The 18,852-nt window shown below is 39.1% G+C and overlaps 1 protein-coding gene across 3 annotated transcripts; it reads left to right on the top strand.

Annotated features, from left to right (window-relative positions):
* The first annotated feature begins 4,615 nt into the window (after positions 1–4,615).
* On the top strand, positions 4,616–18,364 carry LOC110971741 (PCI domain-containing protein 2). 3 transcript variants are annotated; one of them, XM_051942753.1, is made up of 16 exons: positions 4,675–4,747; positions 5,685–5,737; positions 8,136–8,330; positions 9,701–9,790; positions 9,859–9,932; positions 10,173–10,238; positions 10,336–10,377; positions 10,448–10,502; positions 10,709–10,812; positions 13,142–13,217; positions 14,453–14,594; positions 15,406–15,506; positions 15,859–15,932; positions 16,006–16,131; positions 17,975–18,098; positions 18,175–18,364. In XM_051942753.1, the coding sequence occupies exons 5-16, from the start codon at positions 9,913–9,915 to the stop codon at positions 18,262–18,264; spliced, it is 1,020 nt and encodes a 339-aa protein (XP_051798713.1). In that variant the 5' UTR covers positions 4,675–4,747; positions 5,685–5,737; positions 8,136–8,330; positions 9,701–9,790; positions 9,859–9,912; the 3' UTR covers positions 18,265–18,364. The 3 variants fall into 3 exon arrangements, with proteins under 3 accessions (XP_051798712.1, XP_051798713.1, XP_051798711.1); XM_051942752.1 differs by lacking the exon at positions 8,136–8,330 and having other exon boundaries at positions 4,616–4,747; XM_051942751.1 differs by lacking the exons at positions 4,675–4,747; positions 5,685–5,737; positions 8,136–8,330 and having other exon boundaries at positions 9,125–9,790.
* The last annotated feature ends 488 nt before the right edge of the window (positions 18,365–18,852 follow it).

Raw genomic sequence — 18,852 nt, 5'->3', positions numbered from 1 at the left:
TTGAATCAGGTGTGTTGTAAGAAGGAAACAACTAAAACATGCAGGATAGTGGCCCTCCAGGAACTGAGTTTGACACCCCTGTGCTAGATGCTACTAGGAATTAAATCCAGTCTTTGATTTCATTTAAAAACAGGACGAAGAAACCAAAAACACTAAAACCAAGTTCCTGACTCCATGAAGAAAAAGTCCAAACATTCAGTTCTTTCCTTGTTGCAGTAAAATGTACTGAATTATCAACAGAAGCTGGAGATGTTTGATTTAAGTTTTACTTTAGAGAATTATAAAAGATTAGACATAAAATAATCCCAAACAAATACAGAGTGATCAGAGCCCTAGAGATAGTAAGAGTTGCGACACTCCCATAGGGTGCTGTTGTACGCTTTCTTCCGGTCTACTTCCGGGTTGTGGAGGCTTGTTTACTTCCAAGCACCGCTTCTACACTGATATCCACCGTTCATTTGCACTGCAGGTTTTTTTTTTTTTTTTATTGTTATTATTATTGTACAAACTCTCGTAGAGACAAAACATCGAAGCACAGGCACAAGATCAAGTTACACAAGCAGGCAACAGTAAATACAATGATTTACAGGATCAACAAATCTTCCACAGTTTGACAAATCTTATCTGCCAACAGGTTAGAGTTTCTTATAAGATTAATGGAGGACAAATATATTTTGAATTCGTTTTTGAAACACTCCAAATTAGGTAGTTGTTTTTTCCATTTGCATTTATGTAAATGATATTTACCCATAATAATGACAAGGTTAATCAAAAGTGAAGTTTCTTTTTTAAGTTTAGATTTGTATAGTAGAACATCTTCAATTGTAAATTGTTCAAGATCACTGAGTTTGTTACTCAACCATGTGTGTATATTTTGCCAAAATTTTCCACTAATTGGACAAAGAAAAAATAGATGTTCCGTTTTTTCTGGGTCATTTTGACAAAATCCACAACATTCAACTTCAAAACCAAATCTAACCCTCAAGGTTTCTGCCGATGGATAATAATTATTGAGAATTTTAAATTGCATTTCTTTAATTCTAGGGGCAATGGGCCATTTTATAAACTTCAAGTGTTTTTCACATATTGTTTGATTATCTAGTATTTTAAGTTTGACTTTTTTATTATAATCATGATACATCCGGCCTTTAAAAACTCTATTTAAATATTTATTATCACATTTTTTGTCTATAATTTTCATCTCTCCTATCTTTAGAGTTGGAAGTTTAATTTGAACATTTGAAAAAGTAATTGTGTTTTTTATCATCTGTAGCAAAACTGGAGGGATAGCTTTACAGATTTTTGTATATTCTTTTTTAGAGCTGTGTAGGTTAAATTTGGTTTTCAATTCTTGCAGTTGTAGAATGTCACCATTTGTATCTAAAATATCATGTACAAAGAAAATGCCATGATCAAACCAATGTTGGTTGAACAATGACTCTTTGTTGGAAAAATTTACTCTGTTATTCCACAAGGTGGCACAATGAGGGGTAAAATTATGGGTAAATGTCATTTTCCAATAGTGTAAAACTTGTTTATGGAACTCAGATAGTTTGAAAGGCAGTTTTGATATTTCAAATTCACATTTTAGTAAAAACATTAATCCGCCAAACCTCTTAAAAATATTATTGGGAATGTGATACCATATTGCATTTGGGTTCAAAATGAACTCTTTTAACCATTTCAATTTAAAAGTCCCTATCATTGCCTCAAAGTCAATTGTTTTGATACCTCCCATATTAAATTCTTTTACTAACTGTGCTTTCTTTACATAATGTGTTTTGTTTCTCCAAATAAATTTATATATGATTGAATTAATTTTTTTAATGTTTTTTGGAGTAGTATAAAGTGATTGGCATGGATATATCATTTTAGATATACCCTCGGCTTTAGATAACAAGTTTCGACCGAAAATAGAAAGGTCTCTACTGAGCCAGTGGTTTAATGATGCTTGCATTTGATCAATTTTTTCCTTCATGTTCACCTCTTCTCTTTGTTTTTCATCTTTAATCAACTTAATTCCTAAATATTTGACTTCTTTTTTGACAGGGATTGACATTATATCCATGTCAGTACATTCATATAACGCCAGCAATTCACACTTTTTTATATTTAAATGCAGACCAGAGGCTTTTGAAAACCCTGAGATAATATTCAAAACAGTGCCTACCATGGATTTCTCTTTTAAAAAAAAGACAGTGTCATCAGCAAACTGGCTAAGACGAAATTCATAATCAAAAAAAGTTATACCCTGGAAATTTGGATGACTTGTTATAAGATAAGCTAGAAGCTGCGTGCATAAAATGAATAACTTTGGGCTGATCGGACACCCTTGGCGTATCCCACGTGTCACCTTAATTCTGGGGGTCAACCCAGGGTTGAGTAACACATAGCTGTAGATGTCCGTATACAGCATTTTGATTACCGAACAGAACTTCCAATCAAATCCAAAATATTCTAATGTACGAAGCAAAAAGTTATGTTCTATAGAGTCAAAGGCCTTAAAGTAGTCTATAAACAAAATTAGGCTTTCTGATTCCAGAATAGATTGGTAGTCTAACATATCTAAAATTAATCTTACATTGTTGTGGATACTTCTACCTTTAAAAAATGCAGACTGAGTTTCATCTACTATTTTATCAATAACGGTTTTTAATCTTTCTGCATATATTAAAGCTAATAACTTATAGTCATTGCAGAGCAGCGTGATTGGTCTCCAATTATCCAAATTTGTTATATCTTTGTTTGGTTTAGGTAACAGGGTTATTATACCAGTTTTCATTGTTGCTGTGAGGCATCTTTCATTTATACAGTCATTAAGTAGATTAATTATTAATTCTTTTATATCTGACCAGAAAAACTTATAAAATTCCGAAGTAAGTCCGTCAATTCCTGGCGACTTCCCATTACTCATTTTTTTAATCGCATTTTCAACTTCGTGAGCAGAAATGTCTTCTTCTAGCTTTTTTCTATCGTTTTCTTCTATTTTTCTAATTTTATCTTTAACTAACATGAAAAATGTGTCACAATCCTCTGGTCGAGCATTTGATCTATATAAATTGGAGTAGAATAAATGGATTTCATTATGTATAGCATTTTGGTCTTCTATCACAGTGTCATTTTTTGTCAACTTACAGATTTTCTTTTTAATTTGCCTTGATTTCTCTAAACTATGAAAATATGATGTATTCTTTTCCCCTTCTTCAATCCATTTAGCTCTAGATCGTACAAACGCTCCGTTCGCCTTTTCTAAATAAATTTCATCTAATTGTTTTTGGAGAAAGTTTAATTCAGTTAGTTCCTTTTCTGAAGCATCAGTTTTACCACACAGTAAGTTTATTCTTTGTAATATCTCTTTTTGTTTCTGTTTGCTAGCATTCATGACTTTTTTTCCCGTTTCAATTGCAAGTCGTTTAGTCTCAAATTTAAACCATTCCCATTTGCACTGCAGGTCGTTCAGTATATGTGGAGGTAAGTTGATGAAATGCCTTCCTCTTTTGAATTGTCAACTGCCTATATTTTATCAGAGGCTCTTTATGATGCACATGCTGAGCTTTATTTGTATTTGTGCAGCGTAATTATATATATTTTTATCTTGGTAGACGACCGAATTTCTGCTACTTTTTTAGCTCGACTCTGCTGTTAGCTGTGAAGTTATCTCCAGGGATATATTGACGGATTAATTGTTGATGAGTTGCTACCTCGTTTTAATTTTAACGTCTTTATATTATATCAGAAGCCCTTTGTGGTGCATACATTTATCTGTATTTGTGAATATTGGCAGATGACCGACTTTCAGGCATTGCCTTGTGCTTGTTAGCTCTTCTTTGAAAGCTACCTAGCTACATCGCTACCTCTTTTTAATTGTCAAGACTACGTCCTTTATATGAGACCCTTTATAATGCATAAACTTATACTTGTAAGTATTTAACAAATATATTTATTAATATCTATCGTATCTATCTATCCTCCAGTATCCCGAGAGCCCTCACTGAAGACACGAAGACCCTCATTGTTTCTCCCATTGTCAATAAAACATACTATTTCATTCATCAAAGCATAATGAGTTGTTATTCTTGAATATATATTTTGTGTATGTCTTAAAATGGTTATAGTGAGTCAACTCCTGCCTGGACACTATCTGCTGAATGGACTGTTGTTACTCTGCTTTTCAATAACTCCCAGACTACGGGTAAGTGAATCAGAGAAATATAGACATTGTCTGGAAATACAATAATCCAGCTGGGCAAAAATTAACATCTTCAATCATCTTACATTTCTGTGTAAAAGTCGATTTTCCATGCTAACACGAATGTGAAACATTCCCTCCAAAACCCCAAAAGTGTCTTTAATATGTCACCTTATGGCTCAAAATGTAAAACTGACATTTACATACATACTCCAATGAATTAATAATCAAACAAGTACTTGGAGGTGTGATTTTATTCCTTTTTTACCGTGAAATCGCCGCTCTCAGTCCCATAGAAGGACTTACATGAACCACGTGACACCCCCCCCCCCCCCCCCCCCCCCCCCCCCGCTGCGAGAGCATGAGTGTCGCAACTCTTACCATCTCTGGAGCTCTGAGAGTGATATATTAAAATGAAAGCTTTTATTTTGGTATCAACTTTATTCTGAAAAATTACGGCCTGTCTTCCGGGTGTCCGTCAGTCAAAGCGGTCCGGCTTCGTTTGTCAGTGCAGCGGACCGCAGCTGAAGGTTTTCGTCCTCAGGCTTCGTGTTGCTGGTTGGTAGTTGTTTGTTTGTTTTGTTGTTTGTTTGTTTGGCGTAGACGTGTTGTTTGTTTCCCTTAAAGCGACATTTTAACTGCGGCGGAACTAATGCTAACAGTTAGCCTGTTAGCTCCATGGTTCATTCATCCGGTGCAGCAAACGTTCCTTAACGGTTTAATTCACGTTCTGACAGTTAGTGTACGAATTCAAAACGTGTTTTAGGTTAAAAAGGGTCAGAACCTGTTTATCGTTTCAGGTTTTACTTCTTTAAACCATAATGATTTGCACAGACATTCTTGCACTGCTACATATTTTGCACTTTATAAACTCATTTTTTTCAAGCCACTTTATATCGTATTGTATTGCAGCGTGTCAGTACTGTAGTATTTCGTCCTCACTTCTCAACCCTGTACATATTGTAAATATTATTACTACAGTTTTTATTATTTTATTTTGATTCTACGTTTATTGGTGCTGTAACAATGTGAATTTCCCCTGGTATGGGGAGAAATAAAGGACTTATCTTATCTTGTCTTTAGAAAAACTGTTCAGGCTGAACTCTGGAAAATACAGAATACTTTACTGCTTTGGCCTTTAAAACTACAGTATTTAATCTCCTCTTTTCATCTGTGATGCTGGGAAACACCAAAATCAGGAATATTAATCCATTAAAACACCAAAATCAGGAATATTAATCCATTTAAACACCAAAATCAGGAATATTTATCAATTAAAACATTAAAATCAGGAATATTAATCCATTAAAACATTAAAATCAGGAATATTAATTCATTAAAACATTAAAATCAGGAATGTGAATCTGTCTTTTCGTAATAACATTGATGTTGTTTTTGTATTTTAATGTATTTTTTTGTCTGTAATAAATAATAATTGTAGGAATAAATGACAGAACACCTGGACAGGTAGATGATCGTCTGTTTGTGTTTCCAGGTGGATCAGCTGATGTCATGGCTCACATCACCATTAACCAGTACCTGCAGCAGGTGACCTTCTTCTTCTTCTTCTGTGCTTTGATCGTCTGGTTCTTCTTCTGTGGTTTAATTGTCTGGTTCTTCTTCTGTGGTTGATCGTCTGGTTCTTATTCTGTGGTTTGATCGTCTGGTTCTTCTTCTGTGTTTTGATCGTCTGGTTCTTCTTCTGTGTTTTGATCGTCTGGTTCTTCTTCTGTGGTTCCATCGTCTGGTTCTTCTTCTGTGGTCTGATCGTCTGGTTCTTCTTCTTCTGTGGTTTCATCGTCTGGTGGTTCTTCTGTGGTTTGATCGTCTGGTTCTTCTTCTGTGGTCTGATCGTCTGGTTCTTCTTCTGTGTTTTGATCGTCTGGTTCTTCTTCTGTGGTTCCATCGTCTGGTTCTTCTTCTGTGGTTCCATCGTCTGGTTCTTCTTCTGTGGTCTGATCATCTGGTTCTTCTTCTGTGGTTCCATCGTTTGGTTCTTCTTCTGTGTTTTGATCGTCTGGGTCTTCTTCTGTGGTCTGATCGTCTGGTTCTTCTTCTGTGTTTTGATCGTCTGGTTCTTCTTCTGTGGTTCCATCGTCTGGTTCTTCTTCTGTGGTTCCATCGTCTGGTTCTTCTTCTGTGGTCTGATCATCTGGTTCTTCTTCTGTGGTTCCATCGTTTGGTTCTTCTTCTGTGTTTTGATCGTCTGGTTCTTCTTCTTCTGTGGTTTCATCGTCTGGTTCTTCTTCTGTGGTTTGATCGTCTGGTTCTTCTTCTGTGGTTTGATCGTCTGGTTCTTCTTCTGTGGTTTCATCGTTTGGTTCTTCTTCTGTGTTTCCATCGTGTGCTTCTTCTTCTGTGGTTTCATCGTCTGGTTCTTCTGTGGTTTCATCGTCTGGTTCTTCTTCTGTGGTTTGATTGTTTGGTTCTTCTTCTGTGGTTTCATCGTCTGGTTCTTCTTCTGTGGTTTCATCGTCTGGTTCTTCTTCTGTGGTTTCATCGTCTGGTTCTTCTGCGGTTTCATCGTCTGGTTCTTCTGTGTTTCGATCGTCTGGTTCTTCTTCTGTGTTTTCATCGTCTGGTTCTTTTTCTGTGTTTCCATCGTCTGCTTCTTCTTCTGTGGTTTGATTGTCTGCTTCTTCTTCTGTGGTTTGATCGTCTGGTTCTTCTTCTGTGGTTTGATTGTCTGGTTCTTCTTCTGTGGTTCCATCGTCTGGTTCTTCTTCTGTGTTTCCATCGTCTGCTTCTTCTTCTGTGGTTTGATCGTCTGGTTCTTCTTCTGTGGTTTGATCGTCTGGTTCATCTTTTTCTGTGGTTTCATCATCTGGTTCATCTTCTTCTGTGGTTTCATCATCTGGTTCTTCTTCTGTGGTTTGATTGTCTGGTTCTTCTGTGTTTCCGTCGTCTGGTTCTTCTGTGTTTCTGTCGTCTGGTTCCTCTTCTGTGTTTCTGTCGTCTGGTTCCTCTTCTGTGGTTTGATTTTCTGGTTCTTCTTCTGTGGTTCCATCGTCTGGTTCTTCTTCTGTGGTTCCATCGTCTGGTTCTTCTTCTGTGGTCTGATCGTCTGGGTCTTCTTCTGTGGTTTGATCGTCTGGTTCTTCTTCTGTGGTTTGATCGTCTGGTTCTTCTTCTGTGGTTTGATCGTCTGGTTCTTCTTCTGTGGTTCGATCGTCTGGTTCTTCTTCTGTGGTTCCATCGTTTGGTTCTTCTTCTGTGTTTCCATCGTCTGGTTCTTCTTCTGTGGTTCCATCGTTTGGTTCTTCTTCTGTGGTTCCATCGTTTGGTTCTTCTTCTGTGGTTCCATCGTTTGGTTCTTCTTCTGTGGTTCCATCGTTTGGTTCTTCTTCTGTGGTTCCATTGTCTGGTTCTTCTTCTATGGTTTCATTGTCTGGTTCTTCTTCTGTGGTTCGATTGTCTGGTTCTTCTTCTGTGGTTTGATCGTCTGGTACTTCTGTCTTTTGATCGTCTGGTTCTTCTTCCGTGTTTCCATCCTCTGGTTCTTCTTCTGTGGTTTGATTTTCTGGTTCTTCTTCTGTGGTTTGATCGTCTGGTTCTTCTTCTGTGATTTGATCGTCTGGTTCTTCTTCTGTGGTTCCATCGTCTGGTTCTTCTTCTGTGGTTCCATCGTCTGGTTCTTCTTCTGTGTTTTCATCGTCTGGTTCTTCTTCTGTGTTTCCATCGTCTGGTTCTTCTTCTGTGGTTTGATCGTCTGGTTCTCCTTCTGTGGTTTGATCATCTGGTTCTTCTTCTGTGGTTCCATCATTTGGTTCTTCTGTGGTTCCATCGTCTGGTTCTTCTTCTGTGGTTTGATCGTCTGGTTCTTCTGTGGTTTCATCGTCTGGTTCTTCTTCTTTGGTTTCATCGTCTGGTTCTTCTGTGGTTTCATCGTCTGGTTCTTCTTCTTTGGTTTCATCGTCTGGTTCTTCTGTGGTTTCATCGTCGGTAGTGTCTACAGATACGGACCCGTACCCGTAGCCTGTGGCCTACGGATACGGCACTTTCCCTTACCATAAATATTGATGAGCCGGACATAAATATTAATGAACCGGCTGACGATCGCGCTTCGTGATTGGCTGGTAATCCGACGGACATAAATATTAATGAGCCGGCGACGCTGATGAAGGCGCTTCCGTGATTCGAGGTGAATCTGCGGAATGAATGGCTGAACTACCAGCCAGCAAACTACAAGTATTTTTTTACCTTCAAAAGTAGCGACAGACTATTACATATTAACAACCTAAACAAAACCCTGACGTATTTTCTGCGTCTGTCAACACAGACCCTGTCACAGTCACTTTAATGTTAGCGGACTCTGTTGAATGGCTAAGTTACATAACCACAAACAAATCTCACAATATCACAGTAAATCGAGTTTGTGTTTTTTTTTAAATTCATGCCGAATTAAAGAGCTGCTCCTCACCATTCACGAGTGTTTGTTTCATATTCGACATCCTTAACTTTATCTTGTAAATTAGCGTCCGAAATTAAATGGGAACATTTGTAATGGAGTTCGTCAGCCGCTTCCACCACTGAACGCGGTAAACTAATTAATAGGAACTGGACTTCAAACACTTTAGACACGGCGTCTAAAAGCGTAAAAACTGCATTGTCTCCGTAAAGTGTGAGAGGAGACGGTGTATTTTTAGTTAAATTACACAATGTTCGCCGTCAAAGTCATTCATATAAACTGCCTGTAACGTGCAGCAAATAGTAGTTAACCGGCGCCAGCTCTTCAGTGACCTTAACGGGTCCGTACCTCTAGTACAGATGCTACAGGTACAGGTCCGTACCTCTAGTACAGATGCTACGGGTACAGGTCCGTACCTCTAGTACAGATGCTACGGGTACAGGTCCGTACCTCTAGTACAGATGCTACGGGTACAGGTCCGTACCTCGAGTACAGATGCTACGGGTACAGGTCCGTACCTCGAGTACAGATGCTACGGGTACAGGTCCGTACCTCTAGTACAGATGCTACGGGTACAGGTCCGTACCTGTAGCATCAACCTTCATCGTCTGGTTCTTCTTCTGTGTTTTCATCGTCTGGTTCTTCTTCTGTGTTTTCATCGTCTGGTTCTTCTGTGTTTTCATCATCTGGTTCTTCTTCTGTGTTTTGATCGTCTGGTTCTTCTTCTGTGTTTTGATCGTCTGGTTCTTCTTCTGTGTTTCCATCGTCTGGTTCTTCTTCTTCTGTGTTTTGATCGTCTGGTTCTTCTTCTGTGTTTTGATCGTCTGGTTCTTCTTCTGTGGTTCCATCGTCTGGTTCTTCTTCTGTGGTTCCATCGTCTGGTTCTTCTTCTGTGGTCTGATCGTCTGGTTCTTCTTCTGTGGTTTCATCGTCTGGTTGTTCTTCTGTGGTTTCATCGTCTGGTTCTTCTTCTGTGGTTTCATCGTCTGGTTCTTCTTCTGTGGTTTCATCGTCTGGTTCTTCTTCTGTGGTTTCATCGTCTGGTTCTTCTTCTGTGGTTCCATCATTTGGTTCTTCTGTGGTTCCATCGTCTTGTTCTGCAGATCTACGAGGCCATCGATAACCACGACGGTTCGTTTTGCGCTGAGCTCCTGTCCTTCAAACATCCCCACGTGGCCAACCCCCGCCTGCAGGTGAGACCCCGCCTCCCAGGTGCTGTCAGCGTTGCTAGGATACAGACTCACCTGTGTTTGTGTTGCAGCTGGCGAGTCCAGAGGAGAAATGTCAGCAGGTTCTGGAACCGCCGTACGATGAGATGGTGGCAGCTCACCTCAGGTCACTGATTATTGATTATAGATTAATGATGATGGATTATTGATTACTGATGACTGATTAGTGATTATCGATTATTTATTAGAGATTAGTCAGCCAGATGTTCCTGTTCTGATAGAACCTTCTAGTTTTTTTCCTCTGGCTGATAAAATATGATTAGTTTAACTGATTCAGAGCAGCATTTATTCCACGCTTTGATCACATTTATTGACCTACCTGAACGCTGTGATGTCATCGTTACAGGTGTACCTACGCTGTGGCCAATCACGACTTCGTTGAGGCCTACAAGTTCCAGACGCTCGTGGTTCAATATCCTTCAGAACTGCACAGAAACTGATCAATAACGATAATCAGTAATGCCAATCACTCCTAAAACTGATCAGTAATCAGCTCCTTGACCCGAAACGTCCTTCCTCAGAGCCTTCCAGTCCCACAAAGAGGAGAACTGGTGAGTAGAACGTAGTGGAACGTTGCAGGAATGTTGTAGAACGTTTCAGAACGTTTCCGTGTTGTTTCAGGGCGCTGCCGGTGATGTTCTCCGTCACTCTGGATCTGAGGATCTTTGCCAACAACGTGAGACTTTTCTAGTTTTGTTGTTCTCAGACAGACTCAGTTCTCTACATCTAATATTTATGTTTCTTTATCATTAGTCTATTTGTATGGGAATAAAAACATAAATGTACTGAATATAATGAGCTGGACCTCTGAAGAAGAAGAAGAAGAAGAAGAAGAAGAAGACCTCCCTGTGTGGCTGAAAGCTCCAACATTAATGTTTCCAGGCTGAGCAGCAGCTGCAGAAGAAAGCGAAAGGTCAGCCAGGAGAGATGCTGGAGAAAGCAGCAGAACAACTGATGAGCTGCTTCAGGGTGTGTGCCAGTGACAAGTACGTGAAAACTACTGCAGTATTTACAGATACAGTTCTGTCTATCTGTATGCATACATATACATACATACATATATATATATATATATATATATATATATATATATATATATATATATATGTATGTATATGTATGTATGTATATGTATATATATATGTATGTATTTACGTATGTAGTACTGTGTGTACTACATGTGTATATATATTACTGTATGTGCTACATGTGTGTGTGTGTGTGTACATATATATATATATATATATATATATATATATATATATGTATGTATGTATGTATGTATGTATATATATATATATATGTATGTATTTACGTATGTAGTACTGTGTGTACTACATGTGTATATATATTACTGTATGTGCTACATGTGTGTGTGTGTGTGTACATATATATATATATATATATATATATATATATACATACATACAGTAGGTACAGAAAGTATTCAGACCCCTTGAAATTTTTCACTCTCTGTGTCATTGCAGCCATTTGCCAAAATCAAAAAAGTTCGTTTTATTTCTCATTAATGTACACTCAGCACCCCATCTTGACAGAAAAAACATAAATGCAGAAATTTTTGCAAATGTATTAAAAAAGAAAACCTGAAATATGACATGGTCAGAAGTATTCAGAGCCTGTGCTCAGTATTGAGTAGAAGCTCCTTTTCAGCTCGTACAGCCATGAGTCTTCTTGGGAATGACACAACAAGTTTTTCACACCTGGATTTGGGGATCCTCTGACATTCTTCCTTGCAGATCCTCTCCAGTTCTGTCAGGTTGGATGGTGAATGTTGGTGGACAGACATTCTGAGGTCTCTCCAGAGATGCTCCATTGGGTTTAGGTCAGGGCTCTGGCTGGGCCAGTCAAGAACGGTCACAGAGTTGTTCTGAAGCCACTCCTTTGTTATTTTAGCTGTGTGCTTAGGGTCATTGTCCTGTTGAAAGGTGAACCTTCAGCCCAGTCTGAGGTCCTGAGCACTCTGGAAGAGGTTTTCCTCCAGGATATCTCTGTACTTGGCCGCATTCATCCTTCCTTCAATTGCAACCAGTTGTCCTGTCCCTGCAGCTGAAAAACACCCCCCCCCACAACATGATGCTCCCACCACCATGTTTCACTGTAGGGATTGTATTGGGCAGGTGATGAGCAGTGCCTGCTTTTCTCCACACATACCGCTTAGAATTAGCACCAAAAAGTTCAATCTTGGTCTCATCAGACCAGAGAATCTTATTTCTCATAGTCTGGGAGTCCTTCATGTGTTTTTTCAAACTCTATGCTTTCATGTGTCTTGCACTGAGGAGAGGCTTCCGTCGGGCCACTCTGCCATAAAGCCCCGACTGGTGGAGGGCTGCAGTGATAGTTGACTTTGTGGAACTTTCTCCTATCTCCTGACTGCATCTCTGGAGCTCAGCCACAGTGATCTTTGGCTTCTTCTTTACCTCTCTCACCAAGGCTCTTCTCCCACCATTGCTCAGTTTGGCTGGACGGCCAGGTCTAGGAAGAGTTGTGGTCGTCCCAAACTTCTTCCATTTGAGGATTATGGAGGCCACTGTGCTCTGAGGAACCTTGAGTGCTGCAGAAATTCTTTTGTAACCTTGTCCAGATCTGTGCCTTGCCACAATTCTGTCTCTGAGCTCCTTGGGCAGTTCCTTCCACCTCATGATTCTCATTTGCTCTGACATGCACTGTGAGCTGTAAGGTCTTATATAGACAGGTGTGTGCCTTTCCTAATCAAGTCCAATCAGTTTAATTAAACACAGCTGGACTCCAATAAAGAAGCAGAACCATCTGGAGGAGGATCAGAAGAAATGGACAGCATGTGAGTTACATATGAATGTTGCTGCAAAGGCTCTGAATACTTCTGACCATGAGATATTTCAGTTTTTCTTTTTTAATACATTTGCAAACATTTCTACATTTCTGTTTTTTTCTGTCAAGATGGGGTGCTGAGTGTACATTAATGAGAAATAAAATGAACTTTTTTGATTTTGGCAAATGGCTGCAATGACACAGAGTGAAACATTTCAAGGGGTCTGAATACTTTCCATACCCACTGTGTGTATATATATATATGTATATATATATATATATGTGTGTGTGTGTCAGGGTAGAGACTGCGATTTGGTAGGATTGGAGTCTCTACCAGTAGAAACTCCAATCCTACCAGTAGAGATGGAACTTTAAATCTGACCCCTGACCCTAACCTTAAAAAAATTACTGTGTGTACTACATTTGTATATATATTACTGTGTGTACTACATGTGTGTGTATATATAGTACTGTGTGTACTGCATGTATATATTTTCTACTCTCCAGTCGTGCAGGAATTGAGGACTCAAAGAAATGGGGCATGATGTTTCTGAGCAACCAGCTGTTCAAGATTTACTTCAAGGTGAGGTTTAAGGATTGATGGTTGATTGGAGCCTATTGATTGATTACTGATTGATTGATTGATTGAAATGTTTATTTCGAATAAAACAAATAAAAAACAATTCAGAAATTAAACTGATTACAAAACATATTATTAAAAAAGGAGTAGGTTGAAGTGAAACTTATAGAAACCTACCCCCTTTACAATCTTATATTCATGAAATTAAATTGACATACTGTTTTAGCAGCATACAACTGAATTACTTATTCTCAGCAACCAGCAGTAAAGGCATAATGAACATTTACAGCAAAACATATGTAACATTAATATTGAAAACGAAATACCTTGTTATATTTCATTTCTAGCATATTTACAAAGGACAAATGTTTTATAATTTCTTTTAAATAACTGAATATTTGTACTTCTTTTTATGTCATCACTTAACTTGTTCCACATTTTAACCCCGCAAACAGAAAGACACTCTCTTTTTAGCTTTGTCAGCATACATTTCTTTAAAATTAAGTTCCCCTCTCAAATAATAACCCCCTTCTCTATCATGAAACAGTTTTTGAACTTCACTCGGTAGTTCATTTTTCCTTGCCTTATACACAATTATAACAGTTTTATACTGAACCAAATCAAAAAATTTCATTTCTTGTCATTTTAAAAACAGTTCATTTGTATGTTCTTTATATCCAACATTATGAATAATTCGTAGTGCTTTTTTCTGAAGTATAAACAAAGGTTGTAAATTTGTCTGGTAAGTGTTACCCCATACTTCCAAACAATAATTTAGATATGGCATTACCAATGCAGAGTATAATATGTACATCGCTCTATATGGCAAAAAATGCCTTGCTTTGCCCAGAACTCCAATACTTTTTGCCAGTTTAATCTTTACATTTTGAATTTGCAGTTTCCAACAAATTTTTTCATCGAGCATTACTCCCAAAAATTTTATTTCTGACACTCTCTCAACTATTACTCCATTCAAGCTGATCCGCGCCTCAGTATTACATTGTTTGTTTCCAAACAACATGTATTTGTTTTTTCCAAATTAATTAACAGCATATTTACTTTAAACCATTGGGTCACTTTTTCCATTTCCTGTATAACCTCTTCAATCATTTCTTTTAAGTTTTCCCCTGAACAAATAATATTTGTATCATCGGCGAATAAGATAAATTTCAATTATCAGTGTGTCTGGTAGTAATGGTTGATTGGAGCCTATTGATTGATTATCAGTGTGTTTGCAGATCAATAAGCTCCATCTGTGTAAGCCTCTGATCAGAGCCATCGACAGCTCCAACCTGAAGAATGACTACAGCCCTGCTCAGAAGGTCACCTACAAATACTACGTGGGCCGCAAGGCCATGTTCGACAGCGACTTCAAACCAGGTTATTGATCTTTTTTATTAACATTTGTTAGTATGTAATATCAAGCATTCAGAAATGTCTAACATGTGAAATAGTGAAGTGTACTGCATTTACAGAATGTGAACAGCAGGTAAGCCTTACTTACACCTGACTTAAGCTTGAGTTAAGCCCAACCTAAACCTGACTTACACCTGACCTAAACCCAACCTAAAACTGACCTAAACCCAACCTAAACCTGACTTTAACCTGACCTACACCTGACTATAACCTGACTTTAACTTGTCTTTAACCTCACCTACACTTGACTTTAACCTGACTTTAACCTGACTTTAACTTGACTTTAACTTGACCTAAACCTGACTTTAACCTGACCTAAACCTGATGTTATCCTGACTTAAACCTGACTTTAACCTGACTTTAACCTGACTTACACCTGACTATAACCTGACTTAAACTTGACTTTAACTTGAATTTAACCTGACTTTAACTTGTCTTTAACCTGACCTACACTTGACTTTAACCTGACTTAAATCTGACTTTAACTTGACCTAAACCTGACTTTAACCTGACCTAAACCTGACGTTATTCTAACTTTAAGCTGACTTCAACCCAACTTTAACCCGATGTTGTCCTGACCTAAACCTGACTTAAACCCAACTTTAACCTGGTTTTAACCTGACGTCATCCTGACCTAAACCTGACTTGAACCTGACCTAAACCTGTCTTAAACCCCGACTTTAACCTGACTTTATCCTGACTTGAACCTGACCTAAACCTGACTTAAACCTGCAGTCTAGAACTAGTTTAGTTCAACCTGGTTTTGTTCCTGCAGCTGAAGAGTTCCTGTCCTTTGCCTTCCATCACTGCCATCGGTCGAGTCAGAAGAACAAGAGGATGATCCTGATCTACCTGCTGCCAGTCAAGATGCTGCTGGTTAGAGGGTTTTACTGGTTATACTGGTTAGGCTGGTTTTACATGTTAGACTGGTTCTACTGGTTAGATTGGTTCTACTGGTTTTACTGGTTATACTGGTTAGAGCCTTTATACTGATTACACTGGTTAGATCCTCTATACTGGTTCTACTGGTTTTACTGGTTAGACTGGTTCTACTGGTTAGACTGGTTCTACTGGTTAGTCTTTATATTGTTTATACTGGTTATACTGGTTAGAGCTGATATACTGGTCATTCTGGCTTCATCTAGGTTATGCTGGTTAGACAGTCCTGGTTCAAACTGATTGTACTAGTTCCAAGTTCTCCCAGTTTGACTGCGGGTTGTTGTTTCAGGGCCACATGCCGACCCATCAGCTCCTCAGGAAGTACGACCTCATGCAGTTTGCTGATGTCACCAAGGCTGTGAGGTAAGCAGGGGGCGGGGCTTCAGGTGATGACATCACAGCATCAGGTGGTCTGACAGGTAATGATGTGTTGCAGTGAAGGAAACCTGCTGCTGCTGAACGAAGCTCTGAACAAACATGAGACCTTCTTCATCCGCTGCGGCATCTTCCTGATCCTGGAGAAGCTGAAGATCATCACCTACAGGAACCTGTTCAAGAAAGTGTGAGTTACCAAAATAAAGCTCCTAAATTTTACCTACAGGAACCTGTTCTCCAAAATAAAGCCCCTAAATGTCACCTACAGAAACATGTTCAAGGAAGTGTGAGTTACCAAAATAAAGCTGATATCACCTACAGGAGCCTGTTCTTCAAAATAAAGCTCCTAAATTTTACCTACAGGAACCTGTTCTCCAAAATAAAGCCCCTAAATGTCACCTACAGAAACATGTTCAAGGAAGTGTGAGTTACTAAAATAAAGCTCCTAAATATCACCTACAGGAACCTGTTCTCTAAAATAAAGCCCTTAAATGTCACCTACAGAAACATGTTCAAGGAAGTGTGAGTTACCAAAATGAAGCTCCTAAAAATGACCTACAGGAACCTGTTTCAGAAAGTGTGAGTTACCAAAATAAAGCTCCTAAATATCACCTACAGGAACCTGTTCTCCAAAATAAAGCCCCTAAATGTCACCTACAGGGACGTGTCGAAGGACATGTGAATTACCAAAATAAAGCTGCTAAATATCACCTAAAGGAGCCTGTTCTCCAAAATAAAGCTCCTAAATGTCACCTACAGCAACGTGTTCAAGGAAATGTGAGTTACCAAAATAAAGCTCCTAAAAATCGCCTACAGGAACCTGTTTCAGAAAGTGTGAGTTAGCAAAATAAAGCTCCTAAATGTCACCTACAGGAACGTGTTCAAGAAAAAGGGGGTTGCCAAACTAAAGCTTCTAAATATCACCTACAGGAACCTGTTCTCCAAAATAAAGCTCCTAAATATCACCTACAGGAACCTGTTCAAGAAAGTGTGAGTTATCAAAATAAAGCTCCAAAATATCTCTTACAGGAACCTGTTAAAGAAAGTGTGAGTTAGCACAATAAAATTCCTGAATATCACCTACAGGAACCTGTTCAGGAAAGTGTGAGTTACCAAAATAAAGCTCCTAAATATCAAAAGCCAGGATCCTGTTCTTCTAAAGGTCCTTACACACCGGGAGCGATGCGAATAAACGATGCGAAATTGCGAAATATTCGGATGCGAGTTTTGACGCACCTGTCCATACATATCAAGCACGATGCGTTTTTGCGACTTTCCGAAGGGGAGGAAGACGTTGCCGTAATGTATTTCCACCTCTTCTTCTGTTTTCCACCTGCCTGGCCACTCCTCGTCATTTCTCCCTCCTCTCTCTTCTTTCTCACGTACGTGTCCCTCAAATTCCTCCACATCTTCTTCACTTCTTCAACTATAAAGTATGAATAATAATAATATCTACCATATGCCACAGATACTAAAAGCAGAAAACACAACACCGGACGGATTATTTTCAGTTCTGATTAGATGCGTTGCGATGTCTTTCTGTCTTGATATCATGTACTGTAATGTGAGTCGGGGCCAGTACCGGGTAAGCACAACATTAAACTATAATCCATAAACGTAAGGTAACAACCGAGACCTAATTGATGACCGTGACATCAACGCAATTGACAGTGAAAAGTATGTTGTATGCCGGTGAATGGGATGTCGCAACAACACGCAATCTGATTGGTCAGAAGTGGTCACAAAGAATGCGAAACTTTAGAAAAATCGACCATGATCCGAAAAAATAAATGCCGCAAAATCGCTGAGTGAGAAAACGTTGCCGATGTGAACGCGTGTATTGACAGGATACAGGTTCGAAAAAAAATATTGACGTCCGAAAAAAACGCACGTAAAAAACGCACCCGGTGTGTAAGGACCTTTAATGAAACTCCTGAATATTACCTACAGGAGCCTGTTCAAGGAAAATGATGGATGGATGGGTGGATTGATGGGTGGATTGACGACTTTACGTTCTCTGGTATCTCCAGGTATCTCCTGCTGAGGACCCACCAGCTGCCTCTGGATGCCTTCCTGGTGTCTCTGAAGATGATGCAGGTGGAGGACGTGGACATCGATGAGGTTCAGTGCATCCTGGCCAACCTGATCTACATGGTGAGGACCTACAGGTAGACTCACCTGAGCAGCAAGTGGAGTGGAGCTGATCTTTTCCTTCTTCTTGTCTCCTCAGGGCCACATTAAAGGCTACATCTCCCAGCAGCACCAGAAGCTGGTGGTCAGCAAACAGAACCCGTTCCCTCCTCTGTCCTCGGTCTCCTGAACCCCGTTACCCACAATCCTCTGGACTGTTGCACACCTCAGCCCTCCTTTTCTACTCTTTTATTTTGTACTGTTGAATAAATCTCTGCTGGTTTGTAGAACGTCCGTCTGATAGGTTATTCTCTGAGCATTCTGGGTAATGGAGTCTGTTTCAGTAGAATTTCTAAACACTTTATTAACCCTTTAAGCTTCAGTCAATTCCAGCCGTTTTCAGTACAAAAAATCGCTAATATTCTATTTTTAAATAAAAAAAATTACGAAAAATACAGGGAATATTGGACGGGCATCGCGAGGTGCATTTCCTTGAAAATGACCGATTCGGGGATTTTATACGACTTCAGGACATGTTTTGGACAAAATAGTTTACTGGCTTGTGTCATCTGGATGTAAAAGGTTGGATTATGGCCGTTTTTTGTGGAATCTTTTTTTTGTGTGTAATAATGAACCCGGAAATGTGAGTCGCGCTGTGTGCGTTGAAGCCGTGTATAGAGAACGGATGGATGAATATTTGTTTTTGTCGGACAAATGTGTTTTTCTCACCCGCTGTAGTAATCGCATCTGAAAGTGGTTTATACCGGCGGATTCATGA

This window comes from Acanthochromis polyacanthus, chromosome 22 (assembly GCF_021347895.1).
Source record: "Acanthochromis polyacanthus isolate Apoly-LR-REF ecotype Palm Island chromosome 22, KAUST_Apoly_ChrSc, whole genome shotgun sequence".
In the NCBI taxonomy this organism is placed as follows: Eukaryota; Metazoa; Chordata; class Actinopteri; family Pomacentridae; genus Acanthochromis; species Acanthochromis polyacanthus.
This window is presented reverse-complemented; position numbering and strand designations above follow the sequence as displayed.